General features: G+C 44.9%; 1 protein-coding gene across 2 annotated transcripts in view; it reads right to left on the reverse strand.

The window, feature by feature from the left end:
* Positions 1–20,474, reverse strand: part of MYO5B (myosin VB) — a 264,377-nt gene that overhangs the window by 124,790 nt on the left and 119,113 nt on the right. For both annotated transcript variants that reach the window (XM_045528029.1, XM_045528028.1), the window contains exon 4: positions 18,112–18,256. In XM_045528029.1, coding sequence (XP_045383985.1) covers positions 18,112–18,256 — 145 coding nt within the window. The remainder of the gene's footprint in view (positions 1–18,111; positions 18,257–20,474) is intronic.

The following is a 20,474-nucleotide window of genomic DNA, read 5'->3' on the forward strand; positions in this document are numbered from 1 at the left end:
CAACTGCAGTCATTTGCTAATGTCTCAATACACCTTGGAACTCAGAAACCTGTGGGTATAGGCGAGAGTGACCAAGAGCACAAATGCTTTCTGTGATTTTATACTTCATAGACTTGCTTTAAAGTTGTCACTGGCCAGGGGTGAACTATGAATGACATACACATAAAATGTATAGCCTGTCATACCAAATAATCATCACTTCTCAAAACTATTTAGTTTGGTCCTGGAAACTATTTTGCAGTGAAGGAACACGCATTCAAGTAAACTCCTGTAAAATGACTTTCCCTTGGCCAGTCGTCCATCTAGTCTTTGAAGCCAGGTGCATCTGAGTAACTCAGTCTAAAACCCATCCTATTCATACCACACTGTCTCTTTGGCATGCTACAAGTAAGACAGAAGATCCTTTTTCTTTCTTTCTTTTATATACTGCTTCATCCATTCATTTTTTAAGTTAAGAGTGTTGTTTAAGGTCAATTGCAGCATCTGTCTCCCTTTTCCAGGTTGCCTCTAGGGAGATCTCATTTCCCCACAATTATAACTGCCACTCACAAGTGGTCCACACTTAGATCTGTCTCCTCAACCCCAGGCCCTCCCCCTAAGAGCCAAGCACACATGCCCAACTGCCCACTGGACAAGTACACATGGAGGCTGCACAGGCACTGCAAATCGACATGTCTGAAACAGAGCTCTTCATCTCCCCACCCATCTGCTCCTCCTGCTGCCTCCCGGAGAGATGGCTCAGTGACCTCACAGCAATGATGGGGGATACCTGGGGACTGCCCCTGACTCCTTTCTTTCTCTTACTCCCCCCTAGGCCAAGCTGATTGTGCTGCTTTCATGTTCTTCTAGTCCATCCCCCAAGCCCTGTTTCTCCTCCTTTCTCTCCTGGATTCTACCACAGCAGAACTGGTCTTCCCATGCCAATTTTATCCCCTGCTCGATCCATTCCTTCTCACTGCCACTGGCAAGATATTTCCACAACACTCATCTGAGCATGCACAGGCCCTGCTCATCACCTTCGTGTGAGACCCTGTGGCCTGGAGAATAGAGTCACCATCTCTAGCAGTCCAAGCCCTTCATGAGCTGTTCCCAGAAACCGTTCCAGGCAGAGGTGCCAGGCTGTGCAATGGGTGGGGAAGCACAGGGAGTGTTCCAGAAGAGGGCAAAGTTTAGGGCACTCTGATCCCAACAGGCAAGTCATGGTCTCTGACAACATGACTGCAAAGAACCGCGGTGTGCTCACCGTAGAGTGGTCTCAACCCTGGCTGTACGTTAGAAACACCCATGGACTTTATGAAACCACCTGTACTGGATCCCACACTAGACCAACTGGATCACAATCTCTGGGGGTGGGACCCAGGGGTTTGTTGTGATTCTAATGCTTTGCTAGAACATAAATTATACTAGAGCTAAGAACCACTGCTAGAGATGCAACAGCTTTATTAAATGGGTCACTATATTAACACGTTCGGGTACTTGCAGCAATTCAAATACCTTGTAACTTATTGTGGTCAACATTAGCCTAATACAATGTAACGCTGAATTTAAAGATTAGCTTGGTGAGACTAAAGCAGTGGTCCCCAATCTTTTTGGCACCAGGGATCAATTTCATTGAAGACAATTTTTCCATGTACTGAGGGATGAGGGGGGATGGTTTCGGGATGATTCAAGTGCATTACATTTATTGTGCAGTCAAACCTCTCTGCTAATGATAATATGTATTTGCAGCTGCTCCCCAGCACTAGCATCACTACCTCAGCTCCACCTCAGATCATCAGGCATTAGATTCTCATAAGGAGCGTGCAACCTAGATTCCTCACATGCACAGTTTACAATAAGGTTCATGCTCCTATGAGAATCTAAGGCTTCCACTGACAGGAGGTGGAGCTTATACAGTAATGTGAGCAATGGTGAGCGGCTGTAAATACAGACAAAGCTTCACTTGCTTGCCCGTCACTCATCTTCTGCTGTGTGGCCCAGTTCCTAACAAGCCACTGACCACCACCGGTCCACAGCCTGGGAGTTGGGAGAACCACAGGACTAAAGAGTCTCTTTAATTTGCCAACATATTAACATTCTTCCTTTACATGTAATTCCAAGCTCCAGCTAAACCACCTAGGAATCAAAGTGGAGCTTCCTTGTTAACTGGATTTACTTTGTTGACACCCACAGTTGAAGTGACAGTATAGACTAGGCAGTTTTGGGTGTTAGAGGCACACAAATGCATATACAAAAATCTTATTTATGCCCCCTGGCCCAATTCAAGGCCATCTTAAGAAACCTGTCAGGAAAATTCACCTGGAAGTGAATTTGCTAGTGGCCCTCCAGGGGGCCGCTGCTCAGCATCTGGACCCCTCTTCGGTGGTTGCTACTTTTTGTCCCCTGGAGAACACTGGGTGCAAAGAAGCAGAATGATTTGTTGGAAGCCATGCCATAAGTTGACAGCCCCAACTGAAATCAAAGTCCAGCATTCTTCCCTCCTCCCATGCAAGGGCCCTTCAGACACATCAGGCAGCTGACTACAGGAGAGGCTGCTTTGCGAAACTATCTGCTTCAGACTGAAGCTGTTGAAGCAAAGACATCGTCAGCCTCCTGGCTTGGTAGGTAATTCACGTAACTGTGGAAGCCACAGCAAGCACACAATGAACGTCAGCTGTATTTATCAAAGTGCTATTTTAAGTCATGAGTCTCTTTGGCACAACGACCCCAAGTCTGCGGATCCCGGGATACAAATGAATTATACGCATAAGGTCTGAGAACACATCTGAGTCCTCAAAAGAAAGTCTCGCTTTGATGGGCTAGAAAGGGCCTATTAATGGAAAGCAAATCAATCATTCATTAGGCTAGCACGAAAACTTGACGACCTCAGAAACATCTCTAACAAAACTATTAATAAAAGTGAGGAATACTCCTCCCCTCCTCTCGGCCACACAGCTTCTGATAGTCTTAGACTGACAACATCTAGGAAATCCTGCCCTGCAGGTCCAAATGTGCCACCTCCATTCCTCACACTAACTCGGGCCTCAGAGGCATCACACTCCCACCTGCTCCCAGGCCCTGAGATTTTAAGATGACAAATGCCACCATCTGAATAGATAAGAAAACTACACTTATGTCAAGCACTGAACTTATCCAACAGCAGCCTGAGGCCAAAAAAATAGCCTTCTTGAGAATCATGGGATCCTTCAATTACCCAGGTTGAGCGAGAGGATAATCAAGAGCTTGGTTCTAACAGTTCCTATCCCCTTACTCACCTCCCTGCCGTCTCTCAAGTGCCTTTTTATATAGCACAGACGGAAGAGGCCAAGAGTTAGCATTAGAAGGGACTTAGGTAACACAGATGACCAAAACTCGCAATCAACAACAACTCCACCCTACTGCATTATCACATCTGAGGTCTCCGTGTTCCCTGGTGCTGACAACATGAAGCAGAGCAGATGACACTGATCTGAAAGATAACACACTCTTTCACTCACTTTACAGGGACAATCACCCAGTACGATGCCAAAGTGATTTATTTGAAGCCTGGGTTTCCCCGGCAGGATCCAGTGGTGCTCCCTCCCACACTTCCCTGCCTAGCCCGGCAGAGGGTGTGGCAGGGAGAATTTCCCACAGATGCGAGTTCCAGGGACCCTGGGGCATGGCTAGGGAGTGACCAAGGACCAGGTCCCAGGAAGTAGAGCTCTACTTCCAAGTCGGGAATCCTTGATCTCCCAAAATCTCGGTCAATTCCTCTTCTTCATGTTAATTCTTTATGAGAAAAGTAGTAAAACTAGGCTGTGTATATCCTAAAAATGACATCAAGCTGGTCAGTGTGAAGAAGAGAAGCCAGGAGTCTGCCCAGCTCACAAGTGAGAGAAGTACAACTTGAAACCCTCTGGTGTGACTGGTAAAGACTTTGTTTTACAAATGTCTACATAAAGGACGTACCAAAATTATAGGGAAAACGAATGAGAAAGAAAAACAACAGTGTGGTTAACTTACAGTAGAACCTATACAGAGCCATATATTAAAGATAATGCAGTGATCTTCCTTTGAGAGGGCTTGGAGGGGGCATTTCCACTTTGGGCAAGTTATTTCACTTGTCTAGGACTCAGTGCCCTCATCAGCAAAAGAAAGCATTAAATGACCTCCTAATCCTTTCCCTCATGGCTTTCCTTATGGGTTGTGCCAGGTGTGTAACACACCATCAGGGTGGACCATGGCCTGCAATTTGCTGACATTCATTCAGTATAACATGGCAGCCACCTATTAACTGCAGGAAATGAAGCCCAGCCTATCCTTATAGACCCACCAAGAGCTATCTCTCAGCAAAGCCAGAGGTCTACGTAACTCCCACCTGATAAAACACAGCCTTTGCCAGCCTATAACCCACTCTCTGACCAGCCTGCTGGGGGCCTTCCCCAGTCTACAGGGCACATTCAACTGCCCCAGGGAAGAAGAGCATCCACCATTTCACTTCCTCCCTGGCTGCTGGAGACAGGTTTTGGTACTTCCCTATATCCCTGAGAGAGGGCATGCTTAGCAGATGACATCAAGGCACTTAGCAGCACCTGAGGTTGAATGCGAGCAATAGGTTCAACATTCCTGCTCTACTGTTCTGGCTGGCTGGGGAGCCCAGAAGGGGACAACTATGTTACATGTAGTGTTTTACTGTCCCTGTAAAATGGCAAGTACATTTGTACTACCTGAGTGCCTACAAACTCTTCACACCCAAGGTGGGGCAGGGGGCTCAGCTGCCCCACCCATCAGGCAATTCTTTACTGTACACTTACCTTGGGTAAAGTTTGGAGCTTTGTGACTATGTGTAAGAAAACTGCTCCCCTGGGAAGCTGACACTCCAGAAACGGACCCACGTCCAGCACACCTAACACAAAGAGCAGCATTTGTGTTGAAACGCAGAGACCATCAGCAGTCTGAGGTTCAGAGGGGAGAAATCCTGGGGAACGTTTTCTGTAACTGGGAGTCTTGTCAGAAATCAAAGTGTTGACAGCCCTAAGGTTGATCTTGATCAAGAGTCAGAAGTTTGCACGGACAGAAGGGAAGTTCAAAGACAAGAGTTTGCTGTGCAGTGGGTTCATGTGACAGGGACCAAGGTGCTGAACCAAAGACTAAGAAGAGTGTTGGCTCTTGGGAGAACACTTTTGGGGTACAAACACAAGTACTCAATTATCTTGTGCTTCCGGGTAGAAAATGAGTTGTTCCGAAATGGTAAGCTTCCTTTTTTGTCAAAAATTAAATCATGGCTCCCCACGAGTAGGGTGACTATTTTTAAAGCAGATAATTGACCACTCCCTTGGAAAGGAAATTTGGGATACTGAATATTTACATGTCTTGGTATTATATTACCCAGCTTTCAATCTTCAAATATTCCCAGGACCAGAACTGCCTTATTTTGCTTTAATTTTTTAAAAACCATTCTGGGACTCCCTTTAAAAGTTCTAAATGCTGAAATCTGGCTATTTTCAGTAATAGCTAGGGAGAAGCCTCTCATTTGTAAAATCCCAAATGGTGAGGTTTCCTTTGTGTGTTCTTTACCAAAATCTTCAGGCATTTTAAGTTTTTAGACATATCCTGTTGGAGCAGCAGGTATGCCCAGGGCAAGGGAAGCCAGCCTCCCAGTAGTTACCTGTTATCTTCAAGGGCAAAGGAAGCCACATCATGTTATCCTGACACAGCTCGCAAGTCCCCCTCTTTCTTGCCATCGAGATGAACAAGGTTCTTAGGTGCTCCATCAGTACCACCTGCTGAATAAACTGCCCCCACTGTAAGCAGTGCGTTTTGCCTTCTAGAAACTCTCTGGTATGAGCACTGTGATCGTGGTCCATGTGGTATTTGTCAAGTGCTGATCTGGAACATATCTGGTATCAGGGTCACCTGCAGCCCTGGTCACATGGAAGCACTACAGGCTCCAAGACCAGGCTGTGAAGCCTCCCTCGTTCATCTGGCTCAGCAACCACAGCACAGCAGTGCGTTGTGCTGAACCATCTTATGGGTTCCCGACTGGCAGAGATGGGGCACAGGGAAAGGGCCAAATACAGGACTTTAAAAATGACTACGTGATTGTTCCTTGAACAGTGGGTTCCGGCAGCTACTCCAGAAAAGTGGCAGTCCCCGGCATGTGAGTAGGTGACAGGGACACATATCCATTCATCTCTAAGAACTTTAGAACAGTGGAATGGCTGCATCCTGAGGGAACTAGAAGTTTCTGCCCAGGCAGGGTGCAACACGTTGAAAATGTCAAAAAAGGAACTCCTGTCCCAGATGGTTTAATCTAAAGAGTCTTCAAACTCAAGAAGAAAAAAAAAAAAAAAACAGCCATTCTATGCATTACATCAACATATACTCTGAAACATAGGAGATACGGGGCTCTATAAGTAAAATGAACAAAATCGTAAAAGTGACAACTCCACAAAAGTGGGAAGAATAATCTCTGCTCTGGATTGCTGAGCTAGAGTAAGGTAATTAGGATGGGATCAATACGTGCAATGACAAATGGAATAAAACTCTAGGAGCCCAATGACCCAGTGGGGCAGCAGAACCAACCAGATGAGCATATATTGATCCCCGATATGCTAACTGAAGATCAGTACTACACATTTAAACTAAATGTGGCTACACAGACTGTAGCCACCTATATTAACACGCCCTCAACAATCTCTCAGGAACACAAGGTTAGGGGGTGCTGCTATTCTTAGCCAGTAAGGGTGACTAATCGGAGAAAGTTCCCTGGGTGCTGGGATTCCACCCTCCCCTTCTCTCCCTGCTACTAGGTGCAGGCATTTTCTAAAAAGACATTCCATAATTCTAAGTATTCTCGGTACTTCTTTCTAAAGAGAGCTAATTCCCTTTTGAACCAAAAAGGACATCTTTTTAAGAGCAAGTCATCAATCATGAAGCATTTTATTCTCTAGTTCTGGGAATACAGAAGACCAAATTAATTTCCATCATCTTTTGGCTGTAGGTACCCCTCCTCTGGCTTCCAGGATCATTGATCTATAATAGGGGCAGGAGCCAGGCAGGCTCAAAAGGCATTTGCTTGTAAGCCTGTCCACTGGGGCTCTAAAGGACATAACCACGGGGCCTTCTCCTGGCCTTGCTGCGCTGCCTGCGGGCCCTTCCGCACCCACGGAGGAGTTCCCTCACTTCCCGAGTCTCTGCTGTTCACAAAGACCAGGTGGATTACCTGGGTTGCACAGGTCATTTCAGCAAATCTCTCAACCCTGCCTCACAGATCACACCTGGAAGTGTTTAAATTATCAACAGCTAGGCCCCAACTGATTCACCATCTCGGGGGGGGGGGGGGGGGGGGCCTGGGCACAGGTACTTTAAGGCCTCCCACCCAGGTGATTGTCACGTGCCACCGGGTTGACAGTCACCGCACAAGAAGCTGAGGCATCTCCCAAAATCGTAAGGTCCTCCACCTTCTAACAGGCTTTCAAATTCTGTAACTATTTTCCTTGATCAAAACCCACTCTGATCCTTAATTCATTCTGAGATGTCAAAAGCAACTAAGCAGAGCTTTGAGATGCAGAGTATTAAAACCTGTGAAACAGATTCTTCCGAATCCCAGAAATCACAGGTACTCATCTATTCCAAAAGTCTCCCAAACATTGGTCCAAAGACTTGTGCTTTCTTTCTGAGTCACTTGGGGAGCTTTAAAAAAAAAGATACAGAGGATTTGATTCCATCTCTGAGATTCTGATTCAGTAATGGGAGTGGGGACTTCTCAGATATTGAGGTAGAGCCGTTTAGGGGAGTCTCCCCTTTCTCCACCATGGGCAAGGCCAGACCTACTGGGACTCGATTCTAATTACCTCCATGATAAAGGACATCTCCCAAGGGTTTTTCTTCTCTTTTTGCCAAAACACTATTATTTATACCCGTATGTCCTAATATAACCAAATATCTACTATAAAGAGCAATGCTCTTTAATCCAGCCTAGAAAGATGACATTAATGGAGAGACAATGGCCATGCACTCTTAATTACATCCCCTAGGACAGGATGGATTGCAGTGGGTCAGCCACCTTCTCCCTATTGTAAAGTCACCCTGACAAGAATGACAGCAGATGGCTGAAGGACAGTTTTTCCTCTGTGGAACACGAACTGGCCACAAAAAACCATTGTATATGTGGCGTTAGACACTTCCATGGACATTAAACTAGTCATCTTACTTTTGAACATGCACTCTTATCACACTCCTCCCAAAATACACGTTTTCTGTGCTACTGTACTATATTGTACATATGAGACATACGCAAATGATATTTTTTAATTTTAAAATGTAAAAAATTCGGTTGTAATATTTTCTTCAGATACTCCAGTGCATCATCTTCCAAAAACTGGTATACTCCAGCAGTTTAAAGACCAACGGGTTCACTACTGAGGGCACCAGAAGTGACCACCACTTCTGGCCACTGGGGAAAACTGCAGCACTGAGAGCTGCTGCTTTTCCGTATGTGATAAAGACATTTAAACATAGTGCAGTTGATGCTGTATTTCTTCTAGACAGATTGAAATGATGATCATAGAAGTTATACTGGGTTGCTAAACACAAACCTATAAAAAAGTCCAAAAAAATTTCACTGAACACAAGGAACTGGCCACCCTTATACTGTTCACTTTGGCTGTGACAGTAAAATCTATTGTGAGGGTGACCTCTGAAGGGAACCCCACCCAACTTTGAATCCTCCTTCCATATCAACCTCCTCCTTCTGGATACTGTGAAATGTTGATGACAGATACCACATATTTTATGTCACCAGTATCACTCACGACCACCACCACCACCACCGTGTCTGACATTCACTGAACACTTGCTCTGCACCAGAAGTTATACTGGCATTTTCCATTCATCAACTCATTTAATTCTAACAATCTTATGAGTTAGACATTACATGTTTATCCCTATTTTACAGATGCAAGCACTGGCACAAAGTGAGGCAAACTTAAACAAACATGCTCAAGGTCACTCAGCTACCACATTTTAAGAACCCAGACAGTCCCTGTTCTCTCCCTGGACCCCAAACTCTCAGCTGCCTCGCTGCATGGCATCTTCCTTCACTGCTAAACTCAGGCACATCCGCACACAAGGCTCATAGCTGCTCTGTCTCTTCTGGGATATAAATGTGAAAATAGGCACTTGAAAGAAAAGAGTGGTTAACATGGCGTGAAAGGCATTACCATGATGTAAATAGTAATGCCATTTCATCCTGCTAGGCTTCACATTCTATTAGCTTTTTTCACTGAAAATTATTTTAGACACCTTGAAAAACTAAATCTTACTCACATGTCACCACCATTATTATTTCCAGAAGAAATCCATGTGGGGTGACAAGTCTGACTTTGACATCAGAAAAAAACAGTGTATAACCAGGATAGTGTGTAGTAACCACGAGAGCCATGTCCACAAGGCACAGCTGGGTGCAGGACTCCGTGCCAAGCACTCCACACACTTGAACCTGTTTATGCTGTACAGTGACCCGAGCTGGCAAAGGCACACACCGATCCTCCTGCTTCAACAAGGAAACGGGGCACCTTGAGCAGAGGAACTTGTCCAGGGTGAAGCTGGGACACTAACCGGGGTCTGTGCTAGCCCACCTCACACACAACCAAGAGCACTCAAAGGTTTTAGCTAGACTTAAAAATACACGCAAGCACCTGAACTAAATGTTCAGTTCTATCAGATTAGATGACCAGTAGCTAGAAAAAAACTGCTCCCTGCATGTCATAGGAACCCATCCAGATTACCACCCTTAATCAAAGGATAAGAACAGACATGACAGACTTGTTACATGGGCACATGCATTAAGTTAGGGAGAACTGATCTATCACATGTAAAAATCAGAATTCACAAGGATACATTCACAGAAAGATGGAACACAGGTACAAAGGTGAAATTTAATATGGATAACTAGAATCCTGCTCAGCACAGAAAAAAACAATTGCACAAATGTAGAATGAGGGCACCATCTTAATAAAAAGCAGTTTGAATTTATGGCAACAGAAAGCAGACCAGTGGTTACCTGGGGGTGGAGGGGTGACTTCACAGGAACTCACAGAAACTTCCAGGAGTTAAGGAAATATTTGCTATCTTGATTGTGGTGATGGTTTCACCAGTGTATGTAATACAACTGTCAATTGTATCTGCAATTTAATGTGTGTGACTGCACTTTAATTATGTGCAGTTTATTACCAGTAAATTATATCTAAGTTGTAATATAAACAGTTCTTGAGCATGTACATGGGTGGGGCAGGGAAGAGGATGGAAACAAACTTGCAAAAAGTCAATATGGAATGGCTGCCAAAAGTAAATGCATTCAGAAGCTCGTCTAACAAATTCTGTGTAAGAGTAACTCTTCATCTCATTCAGCAGACCATATCCAGTGACCACTCATACCAGCGAGAAAGACCGGATGATGCGAAGGTGACCAGATAGGAGACTGTCAGAGAGTCTGTGCTCATAGGAATGGCTGTGGGAGCCAGGAGGCTTGGCCCAGGGTGGGGGCAGAGGACGACACATGACAGCAGGGCTGCCTTATATAAGAAAATGACCATTGTCCTAAACAGCTGCACAGAGCTCAGATCCACAGGTGAAGGCAAATGGAGACTGGCACGGGAACAGGCTGCTGTGTGATGGAGAAACTCTCGACAGTGAAAGCTGTTGAAAATGCACCACACAGTTACCTGTACTGGGAACAGGCAGACAGCACCCAAAGGACCACTTGCCGGGACATGGTATGTGGCATTCTTACAACATGCAACCAATTTCTGCCAGGTGACTATATTCTAATATGCTCCAATTCCCCAGGTAAAATATGACCTTTGATTTTGGATTTAACCTTACAAAGCATGTTGGGAACACTGCAGATATACAACTGTTATTATTTATGCCCTCTGTAGGGTCATAGCAGCCAAAGGAAATTGCCTAGTCCTACTCATTTCTTTTTAAAAGGAGACAGCAATATACACTTTATCAATTTCTTTTAAAATAGGAATGTCATTAGCCACATTCACTGCACACAAATAACTTTCCCCTTCTCTCAAATTGTAACATAACAAGCTTAGAAAGGACCCAAATGATGCTACAAAAAACCTTAGCACTATCACATCCCTAAGGAGGGGAGATCAGTGTGCTGGCACCCCCGGCAGGAGACCGCAGAAAAAGACTCAGGTGAGCAGGGAAGAATAGGTACAGGTGAACAGCACAGAGCATCCCAGGAAGGAATCTGAACAACATGAAACACTGAGGCCATGTTCAAGAAATGAGAGAAAATGCCAGAGAGAAAATTAAAAACCATTACTGGGTTCAGACACCTTGAGCATTTCCTATACCTTTCTCCTACCACAACTTAAGGCTAGCCCTGACCTGATGTCATAGTGAATGGGAATGAAAACAAAACTTCATCCAAAATTCGGGATTGACTGAAGTCATAGTTTCAGATTTTACTATAAAAGTTCATCCACTCACTGCTTCTTACTTACTGACCTTCCCGGTGATTCTACCATTCACTGTATTCAACAACAGCCGATGAATCTGTTTGTCTGCTGTAACATTTGCACCCCAAAGTTTTATAGCACTGAACAACTTTCAAAGCTTCCTCATGACTTCCCACTGGATTCCAGTCCCTCTCACAGGCAAAGCCAATCAATGTTCTCCTTAAAGGGTGAGGACTCCAAGAACCACAGAGGCCAGAGGGTTTGCCCACAGACACACAGTAGGTCAGGAGACGAGATTGCCAGGGACAGACCCCTGGATACTCCTGCACAGCAAAGCACCTGCAGAGAAACAAGACCTGGCTCTGCAGACATCAGCATGGTGGTGGCCTCTCCCTGAAAACAGGAGGTTCAATCAGGAAGCACTTCACATTCCCAACTTGCCAAACTGTAACAGCCCAGAACAACAAACCACCTCACATTCAAACCTGACCCCAAAGCAGAGTGTGGATTTATGCCATCTACATATAACTCTTTTTAAAAAATATTTTCCCAATGATTCAAGTTCCACAGAATCCTTCAGCCTGGAAGAGGTAAGTCCAAGTTCATTCTCACAAATCCCAGAGTATACTATCCCAGTTAGTAGAAAGATACAGTTGTCAACTTGTTTTTGACCTCCCGAGACGGAAAACACATAGCTTTCTCACTCCCTGTCTTCTGCAGTGCATTTCCAATCAGGAATTTCTCTCATTGCCCTGACGGGAACCAACATGCTCACTTTGGGTTGTCACCGGCAACAGAGGACAGCCTCGCACTTCCCACTCATACCATCATTCTTACATCTTCCTCCTGTTCAAAGTGGGATGCTTTGAGCTTTTTCACCGTAAACATTTTCATGCTGGTCTTTCCCTGGAAGGCCTTCAAATTCTCTATATATTCTTCACATTGGTGGGGACCAAAAACCAAGCAGGATACCCTCTCCCGAGCACCCAACCAGGACTTTCAACTAGAATCTCTTTCCCCATCCAGCACAGGCTTTCACTCTGATGGACTCCAAACCCCTTCTCCAGGAAGGCTCCTGCCTCGGCAAGGGTCCATTTCATTCCACACCACAAGTGTGCCCAACTGCACTCGCCCCCTCGGAGCCGAGGCAACAACAGCAAGCCCATCTTTCATTATTAGTCACAGCTGACAACACAGCAGAGCCAGATGGGAGTGTGGGTGCTCAATTACCTTGGCTACCTGAGCAAACAAATTTGCTTTGCAGCGTCTCCACTCTTCCAGAAAAACACCACAGATAAATCACAGTTCAAAAAAGGAGTCAGACCCAGCGAGCCCCTTAAGAGGGTCTACTCCCACCAAGGCTGGAAAATGCACCAAAACCCTAGTCCCATTCTGGAATCTTAGATGCTTTCGAACCATTAGGGAAAAAGATCTATCCTTTTAGCTCTCAGTGCTGCCCTGGGGACTAGAGTCTGCTCTGTTCTGACAAGACCATCTGAGGTTAAACAACAGACACAAGTTAGGATGGTTGGAGGGCTTCCGACCAACACAGAAGGCTTTGGGAAAACAGATTGGGTCCAAATTCCACTGCTACCCATTTAGGGTGGCAGTATAGTTTCTTGGCTAATGCAGGAAGCTTTGGGCAATCAGACTGTGTGGATTCCATCTCTACCCATTTAGGGAGGTGGTACCACTTCTCAGCTAATGCAGGAAGCTTTGGGGCAAATAGATTTGGGTCTGAATTCTATAATATCTCTACCCATTTACTACCTTCATGACCTCTGTTCAAAATCCTTAAGTCTCTCTAATCCTCTATATTGTGGGGCTAACTAATCCCTCGTGGCAATGGTGAGAATTAAATGCACTCATGTGTCATAATTATTTCAGTTCTTCCTTGAGCAGCAATCACATGTCCTGGGGTAAACCATAGATGAAAAAACAGAATACAACACTGTACCACCAAGTCTCACACTTGATAATTCCCTGCCTTTCATTCACTCTATACAGGTCATTTGTAACACACAAGTTATTTTCACAACAAGCTAAGCTTGTCATAAGAAGGAATTCTTATTTTTGGAAATGCACAGAAACATGGAGGAAAAAAGGATTATCAAATAGAACTCAGTAAAATTTTTCTTTGCATATCTTTTGTATCAGATGATCTCCTTATCTAAGAAGCTATAAAAACTTTTCCATTGCTTTATTTCCCAGTGTTGCCCAGAACGTTGGTCCCTTGAAATAATCTTTGAAAACAGTTGTGTGTCTAAATATGATTTGCAAACCCAGCAAAATGTATCTGCATCTTGGAAACTCGGAATGCATGTCAACATAAAGTTCTGAGAAGCTCTGCCTTAAAGGGAGATGTTTACCGTGGTTAATCCAGGGTTTCCCCAACTTGTTCGACCCCCTTTGTACCCTCTGTCAATAGAACACGCTTCTCTCCCAAAGTTCCCTCCAGCCTGCAAAGGCCTCCACACTCTGGCTTCACTTTGTCTCTAACTTCACAGCTCACAACTGCCCTGCAGGTCCATTCCCCATGTAGGGTCAACTGCCTAGGTACTGTACCCTGACCACGCCTTTTTGTTTATAATAGCTTTATTAAGACACCATTCACAGAACACACAATTCATCCATTGAAAGTGCATACTTCCACCGTTTTTAGCACATTCACAGAGGCGTACATCCACAGCCACAACTATTTGAGAACATTTTCATCACCACCAGCAACGTACACACAAAAACCATGCTTGTCAGAAGACGTTCTCCTTTTCAACCTCCAGCCCTAGGCAACCACTAACCTACTTTCTGTCTCTACAGATTTGCCTATTCTGGACATTTTATGTAAATGGGATCGTGCAATATGTAGTCTGTTCTATCTGGCTTCTTTGACTTAGCATGTTTTCAAGGCTTACCAATGTGCTAGCGTGTATCAGTTCTTTGTTCCTTTTTATGGCCAAATGATATTCCACATATGGACACTCCCTATTTTGCTGATCCACTAAGTGATGAACATTTAAGTTGTTTCTACCTTTCGGCTATTGTGAATAATGCCACTATGAACATTTAAGTTTTTGTGTCAGTAGGTGTTTTCATTTCTCTTGGGTATATAACTAAGAGTGGATCATATGGAAATTACGTTTTACCTTTTGAAGAACTGCCAGATTATTTTCCAAAAATGGCTGTACCAATTTACATTGCCACTAGGGAATTCCAATTTTTATGCAGGCTCTATCACAGCTCACTATAACATCAAACTCCTGGGCTCGGATGATTCTCCCACCTCAGCCTCTTGAGTAGTTGGGATTACAGGCCTGTACCACCATGCCTAGCTAATTTTTGAAGGTTTTTTTTTGTAGAGACAGTGTCTCACTGTGCTGCCCATCCTGGTCCTTAACTCCTGGCCTCAAACAGTCCTCCTGCCTCGGCCTCCCAGGGTGCTGGGGATCAAAGGCATGAGCCACTGTGCCCAGCCCTGACCACGTCCCACTTCAGAGGTTATGGTCCACTATTCCACCCACCTAGATGCCTTCTCACACCCTATGCATCCTACAAATTCCTCAACAGCCAGCTGAAAGCCTATAGTTTTCTTGGATCGTCTGTGACGTTACGTCTCCAAGCCCAATTCAAACGACACTGTGGGCACAGCTTCTATTTACACTTACTGAAGTTATAGGCTTTTTGTCTTACTTATTACCTCTTCTCTCTCCAACCAGTGAGCTCAAGTGGTAGGGTGAGGGTCCACCCAGTGGCCAGTGTGGAGCCTATCCTGTAAGTGATACTTAGTAAACGTTTGCTGATAGGATTCAGTGTAGAACCTGCGGCTGGGGTTGAGGCGGGTAGAAGTGAGGCGGAGGGCACATGGGGTCTCAGGCTGGGAGGGAGGAGCAGAAAACACAGAGCTGAGCAGCGGAGGTCAGTCCTCTCCCTCACAGGACAGAATCCATGAGTATGAGGTCTCATTCGATTTTAACCCTCTTTTTCTTCCCTGTGAATCTGCATTTTTCCTCAAGTCCAGGCAAGGACAGGACACCACAGGGACAGGGACCTGATCCTCTTCTCTTCCTGGTGTCTCCTCTTCCTTTACTCCCGCACTAGCAAGTCCCTCCTGGAACTCCCAGGAGAGGATCTGTGTGTCGTCCTTCATGCTTTGACAGAGTCCTCCAGCCACACAAAGTCCCTGTGTGCACCTCATCAAGAAAGAAAATCCAGTCCCCAGCGAGAAAGAATCACCGAGTCTGAGCCACCTGAGTTATAGTCTCCAAAGACTGGAAGGAATCTAGTTTCCTACACCCTTTACTTTGCTTAGCTGCCAGCAGGACTCAGATTCAAAGCACGCTGTGCCAGGCTATGGCCACCAGAGCCAGTCATTTTAACAGTTATTGGTGAATCAGGAAGAGCACAACAGACAGTCGGCAAGCACTGCTGAGCGACTGTGTCCTGGTATTCCGAACTGACAGAGAAGGCCCATACTGGAAACACAGCACCAACCTTCCCGGCATCTGACCTACGGGCCTCTTTCTTGGTGTGCTCAACAGAGATTCTGCTGGGGTTTCTTATGTACCTCTCAGATCAATAACCGAAATCCTGAGCTGCTAACAATAGAACTAATTCAAAAATAGCTCTCTCCTGTGGCCACATGTGCTGGTCTTACACTTCTAACGCACATCCATGAGTAAAAATTGCACAAGAACTTCAGCAAAATTTGACCCAGTGGGTAAAATGAGTATAAACCTTAAAACTTCACAGAAAATCCTTAAGGAAGCAAATCTTGGTCCAGCTTTAATATCCAATCCACCTACTCACCAAATACATTAGCCAAGGGCAAGATTGTATCACCATCACCCCAGACTCTCAAACATCTCCTTCCCTCCAGTGGGTGCAAAGGCCCCAGTGAGTGAAATAACCCAAGTCTAGAAGAACCACGGACCCAGCTTCAGGCATGGAGGGTGGGGGGAAGAACAGAGGCCTCTCTACCCAAGTGACTCTCAAGTATGGATAAAACTGGAGGCCAGAAGATTCTCAAATCTGCAGGGGGTCCTCAAGAAGTTTTGATAAAGAACTGCAACTGACACAGCTAAATGCAACGCTAAGAGAAGAGAATGGGATGAAAAATAATCAAATGCCAGTGACATCCATGAAAAGATAAGTCTCAGACAGTTGTCAGAACTTGTAGCATGGTAGGAAGTAACCAAAACCAAGCCACACCACCAGGACCATAAAGAAACTGTCCCCTAAATGAGGAGGGACAGTCGCTGTCCTCACAAGAAGCACACACAGACTCAGCTGAAGTGATTCTCCCACAGCAGGAGCCTGTCCAGCCCCCAGGCCTCCCTCCACCGGGCCATACCCATGACCCCCACCAGTGACTCAGGAGCAGGGCTGTGTGCTGAGCAACACACAAACACTCATTCTTCTCTGCACACAATCTGTCCCCCAAACCACGCTGTCAGTTAGGAAGTGCACATAAGTTGCCCAAGCTAAGGGACTCCTGGTAAAGCCCTAATAGCAGAATAATACAGCATATGGTCTTTCCCACGGCATTACAGAGGTCAAAGGTTGCAGTCATTTTAGCTCCACACTTTGGAGAAATAATAGCTATAGATCATTCCATTTATTAGATTTATCAGTTCTCCAATCAGTACTTATCTTTGGACATGGTCATTGTATATCTATAATGAAGCAGACCTTTTATATACTGATCTCCACAGCCAGCAATAAAACACTATAAATCAGTAAGGAAGGCTATAAAACAGTCTTTCCTCGTGAAAACTTCCACTGGGCTGAAAATTATACTCTGAAATCCACTGAAGCACAGAATACCTGAACAGGGATTCTCCTCCCATAAAAATCACTAACTCCTCTCAACTAAAGCCTCAACATCGCCCTTCCCCCTAAAAGACTTTGCAATGTATGTTGCTAGCTCAGTAAGATGCTCTCTAGAAATGGCAAGAAAAATTTGGCTGAGAGGATCCAGCATTTTAGTGTTAACTGAGACATGCATTTCCCTCAAAACACTGATAAAACTTTCCCTACTTTACACCGGAACAGTTATAGCTCATCACCCAGCCCATTTTCTGATGGGACAGACCTGCCCCTCAACTTTCAGAGTTAGGAAAAGAACGATAATGAGGAGATCTACTTAAGCGCCTGAAAAGAATCCCACTTCCAGGCTAAAAACCCAAAACTGCTATGCACAGCTGTTCATTTGAAACTTCTGTTTCCGCCCCTAAATGCTTGGCATCTCAACAAGTTGTCAAGAGTCCTGGTTTCTTCGAAAGGAGTCTTCAGTGAGATCATCTGTGTATCAGGCTGGGACAAATGAATGGAGGTGCTACCAAATGGATTCCACTACACCAGCAAGGGAGGAAAGAGGGCCTAAAGGAAGTCAAGGAGAGAGGAAATGCAAGGGCTCTATCTCATGCTTCAGAAAATGAATTAAGTCTGAAGAGCCATTGTTCTCCAACTCTAGGTTCAGGTTCACAAGGACAAGGTAACGACACAAAGAAATAAGGTAAAAAGCAGAACTCGGGCTGCTTTGTTTCCAAGGTGTTTTTCCAATCTTAGTCTTACCACTCCACAGGGAATGGCAGTCACATAGGAAGGTGCAAATGCCCCTTCTTCCTGTCCCCTCAACTACCCAGGAGAACGTCTGGGCTGAGGTCGTTCTCACCTGGCCATCTGCTTGTAGGCTTCTTCCGCCACAGCAAAGATGTGGGGGTCCATGTCTCCCATGTTTTGGCCACTGTAGGCATAGATGACATCTTGTCCGTAGATTGGCAACTGTTCGTAAGGATTAATGGCAACAAGCACGATACCTGCAAGCAGACAAGGCAGTCAGATTCTGACAGCGTAACAGCCAGGGGGCATCAGGTTAAGGTACCCACGCACTCACATACACCAAAACCAAAGAATGAGAGGGTAGCAGAGCAAATCTTCACCAATCACCCAACTCTACCAAGACCTACCTGCGTGCTTTTATGCTAGACTCTGGTGAAGAAAAGACTAAGATACAAGCCAGGCCTCCAAATACCCTGAGGCCTGGAATGAGCAAAAAACACACACTCGCAAATGCTCGAATTGAGTTCATAAAATAGATTCATGCAAAGTGTTCCAGGATCAGAGAGAAGAGGATGTTTATCTCTGCCGGTAGGTATTAGAGACACTTAAATATCCATCTCAGAATTAAAATCTAGGAAAGGGATTATTAATTTTTTTCATTTGTATATGGGTTATCAACTAAAATATAAAGTTTATGGACAGAGTATGATTTATATGTCTTAAGGTCTAATCTTGGCTCAACCAATTACTGGGTGACTTTGGCAATTAACCTGTCAGTGCCTCAGTTTCCTCAACTATAAAATGGGAACAACAATGCATTTACCTGGGATGCCCTAAGGACAAAATGACTGATAGAGAGGGAACACAGACCAGCACCTTGGATATAGTAGGCATCGTGTTTGCTATTATTTTTGTATCATATCTCGTATCTTTTCTGTTACATCTTGTGTCCCCAGAGGATGCACTGCAATGATGGGCTCAAACACACATTGACTGAGCAATCAGGAAATGCTATAAGGTTCAGTTCATCTTTTATGGATGGGTCAGGCAGGCTGATATTTAAGACAAAAGCAAATTTGATCTTTGAGACAACAGAAATATGCCTTTTTCTTTCCCATAAGATTGCATTCTGAATGTGAGAAGACCCACTGACTGAGGTACAAAAAACAGTTTCTAGTCACTTGGGGAAAAGGCAGCAAGACTGGAAAGTGCCACTGCTAAGAGGGGAAGTTTCCTACATCATGTTCCCCTCTAGTGTTTGAAAAGAAACATGGGGAACCCAAAGTGTAATAAATCAGATTATTTCCAAGTAAACGGGAAAGGGTCAGGGAAAGAAACAGACACCTAAGTCTTCTCTTTTGATGAAGTCTGCCTGAAAAGACAAAAAATAATGTCCAGAACCTGGATAAATTCCACTAATAGGCTAATCACTGGGAGAATCCTCTTAGGAGCAGCTCACGTGTTCTGCTGGTTATTAGAGAGTTCTACAGAATCCTAATTCATGTAGCATCCAACTCAAATGTTGATACACCCTGAGGTCACATGTTTTCCTAAAATATCCTGGTCCCTCCAGAGCAGAAACAAGTGCTTCCTTGAAGACTGGGAATTCTGTGCCCCATCAGTCACTCTGAGCAGCCAGAGCTGGAACAGGTAAAGCACGCTGGGATAAGCATGTGCAGACACAAGGACGTCTCCTATGGGGGATTCTTTTAAACAGGAAAGTTGACGGTCATTTACCCTTACTCCTAAAAAGGGAGATTTTTTTTTTAAAAAGTCTACTGAGGCCGGGCGCGGTGGCTCACGCCTGTGATCCTAGCACTCTGGGAGGCCGAGGCGGGTGGATCGTTTGAGCTCAGGAGTTCGAGATCAGCCTGAGCAAGAGCGAGACCCCTGTCTCTACTAAACGTAGAAAGAAATTATACGGACAGCTAAAAATATACATAGAAAAATTAGCCGGGCATGGTGGCGCATGCCTGTAGCCCCAGCTACTTGGGAGGCTGAGGCAGGAGGATTGCCTGAGCCCAGGAGTCTGAGGTTGCTGTGAGCAAGGCTGACGCCATGGCACTCTAGCCCAGGCAACAGAGTAAGTCTCTGTCTCAAAAAAAAAAAAAAAAAAAAAAAGATCTACTGAAAAAACATCTTATTTAAAGGCTTTGATAGTTGATAGTTTTCTTTCAAATAAAACTTCTGCTAGCAGTTGTGGTGAAGGAGTTTTGGGAAACCACAGCTCTCAAGTACTGAACATGCTTATCCACAGCTCCTGAGAGCTGGCATAAAAGCTCACCCTAACTTCGTAGCTAACCTGCCAATTCTAAACCAAAGTAGAACATAAAGTGAAACACCAGAGCACCTGAGGCATCACTTAAGACCACAAGCAAAACCAGGGCTCTAAGGCACGACCAGGACAACTCCCACAAACATGCCCCAAGGCCTAACACTCCAATCAGAGCCTTGACTTCCCTCTTAAACAACAGT

This window comes from Lemur catta, chromosome 16 (genome assembly GCF_020740605.2).
Source record: "Lemur catta isolate mLemCat1 chromosome 16, mLemCat1.pri, whole genome shotgun sequence".
NCBI lineage: Eukaryota > Metazoa > Chordata > Mammalia > Primates > Lemuridae > Lemur > Lemur catta.